Source organism: Chaetura pelagica, unplaced genomic scaffold (assembly GCF_000747805.2).
Source record: "Chaetura pelagica isolate M959 unplaced genomic scaffold, ChaPel_1.0 scaffold8, whole genome shotgun sequence".
Taxonomy (NCBI): Eukaryota; Metazoa; Chordata; class Aves; order Apodiformes; family Apodidae; genus Chaetura; species Chaetura pelagica.
Window position 1 is genome coordinate 1995587 of NW_009954544.1, and position 8521 is coordinate 2004107.

General features: G+C 44.0%; 1 protein-coding gene across 3 annotated transcripts in view; it reads right to left on the reverse strand.

Moving 5' to 3' along the window:
- Window positions 1-7760, reverse strand: part of MSH6 (mutS homolog 6) — a 13839-nt gene extending 6079 nt beyond the window's left edge. Inside the window, exons 1-3 of one of the 3 annotated variants that reach the window (XM_010004980.1) lie at window positions 7550-7760; window positions 3617-3783; window positions 185-2732 (exon numbers count right to left, since the gene is read on the reverse strand). In XM_010004980.1, the coding sequence (XP_010003282.1) occupies window positions 185-2732; window positions 3617-3783; window positions 7550-7709 (2875 nt within the window). In that variant the 5' untranslated portion in view covers window positions 7710-7760. Of the gene's footprint in view, window positions 1-184; window positions 2733-3604; window positions 3784-7549 lie in introns of all 3 variants that reach the window. The other 2 variants (XM_010004981.1, XM_010004979.1) reach the window with 2 other exon arrangements.
- Window positions 7761-8521: the final 761 nt, after the last annotated feature.

Here is an 8521-nt window from a genome sequence, read left to right on the forward strand (position 1 = left end):
ACCCACCTGTTCTGCCACTTACTGTTAGGAGGCAAACAGGTGATCACTGTTAATTATCAATGGCGTTACCACAATCAAAGTTTTAAAACTACAAAGTAGGAGCAACAAGCCCATCTGGCTTACGCAGATCATTTACTATCAAGCATTATTTTGATTCTATGTCAAAATGAAGACAACCCCTTACCTAACACAGCAATGCATTCCACAGCTGTCTGCCAGTCCTTGCTGTTCTTATCAAAGTTGTAAAACAAACGCCTCATGCAGTCCTTCAGCGCTGCGTCCCTGCGCTCCTCGGCATTGATCATCGCAGCCAGCATCTTCTCGATCTCCTTGGTCCAGTAGCGCTTATACCCCTTCCTGCTTGACTTCAACTCGTACTCCTCAGGCAACTTACGTGACACTACGCTTTCTGGTATTTCCATTTGGTACCGGTTTTTGCCTACCCCCCAGTACAGAACAGATTTGAGCCCAAGCAGTTTGCGTTGCTGAGCCAAGTAGTTGTTAAGATCTTCCTCAACAGCTTTGATATCCTGTAGTGCTTTATCATAATCGGGATCAAAGCCTGCCTTGGGAGTAATCACTCCTGTCTTTCGAGCCTGGTTATGGTCAAAAGCAGTATCCCACCTTTTAAGCTCTGCACTCAAGTCTGGGAAGCGGCCATCTGGATTTTTCGCTTTGCGGGTGACTAGCTGCTTGAGGACCTTAGATTTGAAGTCACCGGCACTTTCTTCCATTGCATCAACAATTTCATTCATTACTTTAAACCCCTCCAGCGCAGACAAAAAGTCAGCAATTTTTTTTTTGCTGTATTTGACTTCTTCGTAAAAGACGGCCCTGCTGTCTGGGTGGTTCTGACTTTTAAGTGGTGATCCAATACTGTGAATTTTGCTGAGCAGCCTTTCAAGGTCAGGAAGTTTCTTCAGGTGCTCACAAACTTCAGACATTTTATGTGGCACTGCCAGAAGATCCTCAACAGCATCTAAACGATCATTGATGGACTTGGGATTACAAAGCGGAGCACAGAGCCACTGTTTCAGGAGTCGCTTCCCAAATGGGGTACAACAAGAATCAATCCTTTCCAACAAGGTACCTTCCATGGTGCCATTGGTTCCATTCTGCAGGACTTCCAAGTTCATCAGGGTCACTCCATCCAGCACCATCCGCTGGTCAGTTTTCGCAAAGAAGCTACTTGAGCTCACAGTTTTTGCAGTAGCGATATCCACAGGGACATACTCTTCGAAGTTTGCCAGGGATAAGAGCTCCTGATCGATCAGGCATTTTTTGAGATAGAAAACACATCCCCCAAGAGCTGATAAAGCTAATTCACTGTTTTCACCAGGAGTTAATCCCAGCGAGTCATTCTCCGAAGTCAGAGATTTGATTACAGGGGGCAGAGAACATCCATCTTCAGAGTTCTGTGTCTCTTTGAAATAACCTTCTTCAAGAAGGACTTTCAGTGTTTTAGATGCATTCCAGAACTGGGAACCAGAGATAAGCCCTTCCTGAATACAAGAAACAAGTGAGCTCTTCAGTATCTTCTGAGTGTCCGCAGACAGGTTGCCCTTTTCATACAGCACCTGCACAGGAGTGTAATGTGCTACTAAAGTCCTGAACCTTGAACAATGCCGATCATCTGAGAACTGGCCTACATAAAACTTCCCCACCGATGTGTCAACAAAGCAAACCCCATAAACACGCTGTCCAGAGAAGTCTTCTTTTTCCTTAACACACAGAAGGTATTTGTTGTGGTTCTCAGAGGGATCAGAATCCAGAACGCTGTAGGTCTGAGTGCCTTTGGTGATGATCCTGCATATTTCTCTGCGCACAACCTTGTCAAATTTTGTTGGGTGGGCCATTGCCTTGCAGCGCATTTCCATCATTTCAGGAGTTTCTGTTTGCTCAATACGGGCAACCTTGTAGCCTTTCTGCACTAGAACATCAGAGAATCTGCCAAATGCAGTTTCTGGAAAACCTGAATGAGCCCAAGTACCTTTCATGAAGATCAGGCCCAACTCATTTACCCCAGTGACTGCATCCATATGATACAACTCATAGAATTTTCCAACTTTGTAGCATATCACAGCATCGAAGTTTTGACTTTTCAGCTGCCACCACCTCCGCATTCCTGGTGTACACTTGTTGAGATAGTCCTCGGGTACATAGAGGGTACACGGGTCATAATCAGGGTCACCCTGCCGTCTCCTGTGTGCATCTTTCTTCTTCCCCGCCTGCAACCAATCCAGCTTTTCATGCTCCCATACTGCAAACCCACCTGTGCATCCACTGGAAGCGTTTGCTTGAGATTCAAAACTTTCAGGTGCTGTAAATGCTATCAGCTTAGACTTAGCTTCTAGAGAAACGGTTACTGGTCTTTTGGATGCTTCAGAATGATTATTTTCTAGGCTACTCCTTTTAGCAGGCTTGCTTCTCTCTTGTCTCTTCCGTTTAGTAGGGACTTTTATGGGACTTTCTTCAACACTCTCTGCGTCTGTCTCTGCATCAGCAGATTCATGTTCATCCACCCCACTACTAGCTTCTTCCTCACTGCTTCCTGCTTCCTTCACGTCAGGCTTGAACTCTACATCAGAACCATCACGATCACTGTCAGAATCCACCACTCTTCTTCTTTTTGCTTTTACAGAACTCTCCCTGCGCATTACTCTCTTATTACTCTTCACATCCTCCTCACTATTGCAGTCATCGCTGTCGCCTGATGCACTTTCACTCATCTGCTGGAAAAATAAATTATTTAACCTATAAAAAAATCTGGCTACAAAGTAAAGTATTGCTGCTGTAAAAGGAAGTGCAAAAGTGTGCAACAATGCGGTAGCTATGATAGTTCAAGCAAGAGACAAGAAAGTCACAGCCAATTTAGTTTACCTACACAAAATTCATTTTTCTGGATTAAGGAACTGATACCAGCCAGTGGCATAATTACTCCTACTTGTATTCTTTACAGTCTTGTTCATGATTCTGTCATAATTGATACTATGAACATTTAAACTGGACAAAGGGCACATGAAATTCGGCATAATGGAGAAATGCCTCCATAAGCTAACACTGCACTGTTGCCATGAATGGAACAAGATGCTTGGAGTGGCACCTGACCCTTGGGCCATGTCATGCTGGAGAAAGAGTAGATTGGCCATGCTCACAGAGGAGCATGACATGCATGACAAATGAAAACTTCAAAGTCAGAACTTAGGGGCATGTGGTATATGAATACCAGATACAGAACATCAAAAGATGCACCACAAAATATGTACTAAACTTATGAAAGAAGAAAGTGGGTCATCTGTGCTAATAATGGAGTGATCAATGAAGAGAGATTATATACTTCAGAGAAGTAAGTTTTCAGGTCAGTCCTTACCATACAGAACACCAGAGAGATACTATATTTGTCTTTCCAAACAGAAAAGGGACCAGCATATGACCTGGTAACATCGAGGCAGTACAAAGAAAAACAAAGGGGTACATGTGTATGCATGATTAGAGAGCAGATAAGCTGTGACCACTGTAGCAGGGAACTGAAGGATACTCCATGCTTAGCTCCAAGAGGCAACTTTTAAGTTCTAGCACTATTTCTGAAAATGATACCAAGTACAAAAAAATTTACCTCTGCTTCTTCCTCCTCAGTATCTGATGGTTCACAGCACACTGCCAGCTCAAGGCGCTCAGCTGTATCTTTACTCATGGCATCATCCGCTAGCACCATTGCTCTTTTAATTTCAGGCTTTGTACTGTAAAAGATACCTCCCTTCATTGTCTCCCCATCTGAGGAACCTGTAAAACCACAAATAACTTGTCAGAAAGTTGGTCTAGCATTTAGCCAGTCCTTTGTTAGTGTTTATACACACTTTTAAATGTACTCAGACAACTAGCAAAATCAGGACAGGGTAAGGATTTTTAATGATCAGGTGACCCACCTGGTGGATGAGAGAAGAGCTGTGGATGTTGTCTATCCGGACTTTGGAAAGGCCTTTGACACCATCTCCCACAGCATTCTCCCAGAGAAGCTGGTAGCTCATAGCATAGACAGGCACACTCTCTGCTGGGTAAAAAACCAGCTGGAAGGTCAGGCCCAGAGAGTTGTAGGGAATGGGGTTGGATCCAGCTGGTGGCCAGTTACCAAGGGTGTCCCCCAGGGCTCAGTTTTGGTTCCAGACTTGTTCAATATATTTATTTTATTAATGACCTAGATGAAGGGATGGAGTGCTTCCTAGTGAGTTTGCAGATGACACTAAGCTGTGTTGAAGTGTCAACTTGATTGAGGGTAGGGAGGCTCTGCAGAGAGACCTGGACAGGCTGGATCAATGGGCTGAGGCCAATTGTATGAGGTTTAATAAGGCCAAGTGCCAGGTCCTGCACTTTGGTCACAACAACCCCATGCAAAGCTACAGGCTTGGGGATGAGTGGCTGGAAAGCTCCATGGTAGAGAAGGACCTGGGGGTGCTGGTTGACAGCCAACTTAACAGGAGCCAGCAGTGTGCCCAGGTGGCCAAGAAGGCCAACAGCATCCTGGCCTGCATCAGGAATAGTGTGGCCAGAGTAGGGAGGTGATTGTGCCCCTGTACTCAGCGCTGGCGAGGCCAGACCTCCAGTACTATGTGCAGTTCTGGGCCCCTCACAAGAAGGATGCTGAGTTGCTGGAGTGTGTCCAGAGAACAGCTACCAAGCTGGTGAAAGGTCTGGAGAGTAAGTCCTATGAGGAAAGGCTGAGGGAACTGGCATTGTTTACTTTGAAGAAGAGGAGGCTGAGGGGAGACCTCATTGCTCTCTACAGCTACCCGAAAGGAGGTTGTAGGGAGGTGGGTGTTGGCCTCTTCTCCCTAGTGAACAATGACAGCACCAGAGGAAATGGCCTGAAGCTGCGCCAGGGGAGGTTGAGACTGGATATTAGAAAGAATTTCTTTACCAGAAGAGTTGTTGGACAGTGGAACAGGCTGCCCAGGGAGGGGGTGGAGTCACCATCCCTGGAAGTATTTAAAAGAAATATAGATACAGTGCTTAGGGACATGATTTAAGCACTGAATGGGTAAATCAGGTTATGTTAGGGGGAATTAGGTTATAGCTGGAATTGATGATCTTCAAGGTCCCTTCCAACCAGGATGATTCTGTGATTCCATGATTATCTAACACTGATTTGTTACCGGTCATTCTCACATATTAACTACAGGAACCCATCACTTTCTCAGCGTGAGAAGTGACCCCTAGAGAAAGTCTACACACTTGCAAATGAAATGCCTTTCTAGTATGTGAACATTTGAAGAATTGCTTCTGTTTCTGTAACTCATTACCACATCTGATTATTTCTAAGCTAAGCTCTGAACACCATCACACTAAGTATAGTTACTACTAAAAGCAACACTTTATACTAACAGTGCAGCAGACCTGACTGAGACCACACAGATACTTTTACAGTGACAGGTAAGTTCAACCACAAAGTTATCCTTCAAGTTATGGGCATCAGTTATCCACGACATAAACCTCTTGGCTCTGCTGGCCATTTAAACTGCTCCTTTAAGTGCAGGAAGGTGTCCAGACTCAACAGCAACTTATCAGCCACATTAGCTGACTATCAATTACACTGTCAATTCACCCTGACACTGCAGGTATCACAGACACAACAAAGCCTATTAATAACCGTACCATTCCCTCATCCTCTTTCATATCCCTTGAGCACCACAGTTCCTCCTTCCATGACCTGTACATAAAGACAAAAACACAGCCAACCAGCCTACAGACCAATTTCTAGAAAGGGTCCCCAAAGACACCAACATTCATCATAATGCCATCCTCAAAAAGTGAATGGCATATATAACACATTAGAGATTCAGCTTGAGGAAAATAAGAGAGAGAAGAGTATCTGTACGATTATAGATGGGGAAGGGTAATTCCTTTTTCTGCCCTTATAACATCAGCTGGCTGCAATGGACAGTAGGATCTGCTTTAATAGCTCCTCACACCCACTCTGGTAAATTCCTGCAGAAGCTTCAGCTCTAAGCCAATGGCAGACAAAAAGCAGGTGACTTGCAGGCTACCTCTCAGACACAAGCCAAACAGAACACATGCTCATGTTCATGTCTCTGAGCTTGCAGAAGCAAAGCAGGAGCTAAAAGCAGCTGCTTCTAGTGCACAAAGGTAACACATTAGCAAACCAGATCTCCATTTTAGTTATGCAAATGCGATGAGACAATTTTAAAATATTTTATTTAATACTGACAATTTAACGATAGCAGGAGAAAAGCCTCAAATGTGCAACACCTGCACGTTCACTTAACCAACTTGTATTTAACTCCACTTCTTGCATGCCCAGCTGTTGGAAGTCTACCTCTGTGCTGCCTGCATTTATTCAGTTACAAACACCACCACGATATAAGAAACTTCTCCCTTTTCTTACCGAAAGACTCCAAGACTCTTACTTTGCATACATAGAAGCATTTTGTCTGAATTTAAAAGCAAAGTGTGTATGTATTATTTTTATATTTTAGATTAATATTTTATCTTGTAAATATACCATTGTTTCTGTTCTTAAACATTTTGAACCCTTCTTATTTTTCTGCAATTTTTGTTTGGTAAACAGCTCTATTCCCCTTACCTATATTTGCTTCTATGTGCAACTGCAAGCTGTTAAAGTATATTGGATTATTTTAGAATACCTTCAGGAACTACACATAAACACCATGGATCAATTAACTTGCCTTAAGCTATGCTAACACTTAGGATAATAACATTACCATTTTAATGCAAAACTATGGCTTAAGTGCAGAACATTTACATATAAACAAGGTAAAAAAAAGATTACATGATCACATCAGATGGAACTCGGACTTGAAATAAAACTGTTTACATTAATTTGTTACACTAAAAACAGATCACCATTATTACTAGGGTGAGATTTAAAATGCTGTTTTAATTCTTTATTACGTTTGATTTTCCTTAGTTAACTAAGTCATTTCTTCACGATAACAAACACCAACTCTGCTCTGTAACTACAAGCACCATCCTAACAAACACTGAATTCTCAAGTTACATACTTTGTTAACAAAGTTGTACTGCATTGCTAAAAAGTAACTCCACAGTATAATTAATTGTAGTTACCTAACTAACATCCTGTGACTAATCTTTTGTTAACATAGTTCCTAAATACCTGCTTAAAAACTAATTTGGGCATTCCTAATATGCTAAGGCCTTCAGTGCTAAAAATTGAAATAGTGGATTTATCTTTTAAATCTTTTCTTTATTGATGGGAGAAACAAAGGACAAAACTTTAAAACATAAGCAAGCTTAAAGTTTTCCTTCTAATCTAACAAACAAGAGGGCTTAGTGTTTCATGTCCAAAGAACTGTACAACCATAAAAATACCCGAAACCCTCAAAAACTTGCCTTCTGTAACTTACAAAGTACAAAACATGTTTTCCCACTCAATACTAATCTTGGTTTTGCTGCTCCTTCTGCATGGAGAATACCAAACCCTCTATCCCACGCCTATTTTTCCAAAACAAATGGTATTATTACCCTGTCAACAAGTTCCATTTACATCTCTTACCTTTATATGGCCTCAAATACTTAATACTGACCCAGCCCCTTGTAGGGCTGTCATCAAAGAACTGCACGTGGACACGAACGGATTTCCCTCTTCCTCTGACAATTGTTCTTTCAGTCGGGTGGTTGTATATGAGACAGGGCCACCAAGGGTAACCTTCCATCTTGGCCCAGACCAAGTCACCAGGTGAGTACTCACAGGAGACACTGCAAAGGCAAGAGATGTGTAATTTAAGGCACATAACCAACGTTTCAAACAGCTCTCCTCACGAACAAAACTGCATGCTGCCTCTGAGCAGCTCCCCCACTGAAGGTCTGGGAAGGCTCCCAGCTGGGGCAACCCGGGTTACACAGTCTGTCTGTGTCACCATCAGTGCTTCTCTTAAAACGGCTCCTCTGATTTGCTCCTCCAGGTTCTGCCAGTGCCCACGCTGACAGTCAGGGAAGACTGGCTGGGGTTGTAAGGGACCTCTGCAGGTCACCTTGTCCACCCAGAGCCCTGTGCAAACCCTCCCGGGGGGCTTCTCAAGGGAGGGGCGAGTACCTGGGTCCTGCCAGGCAGTAACTGAAGGAAAAAGATCACAAGCAGAACACACACTACGAACTTTCAACCTACGTAACTAAGACAAGTTTCCCTGCGAAGGCCCAAGTCCCAACAGGGCACCTAAAGGAAACGAGCAGGATTTAAACAAAAAAACCCAAAACCAACCCAAAATAAATGACTTAAAGAGAAACTCTGCCCGCTGCAAACCCCGTGATGAGGCTGTTACTTATCTCCTCCTCCCCCGAGCTGCTAACCCGGCCACTGCTGGGTGTCCCGGAGCCCGGAGGGGGCTGCACCCACAGACACGCACCCCGCACCCCGCAACACAGCGGGCACCGGCTGCTTCAAACCAGGAGGGGCTCAGGACCCCCCCTCTCTCCCGCAGCTATCCCGCCAACCGCCCCCCAATCCCGCCGCCCCACACCCCACTCC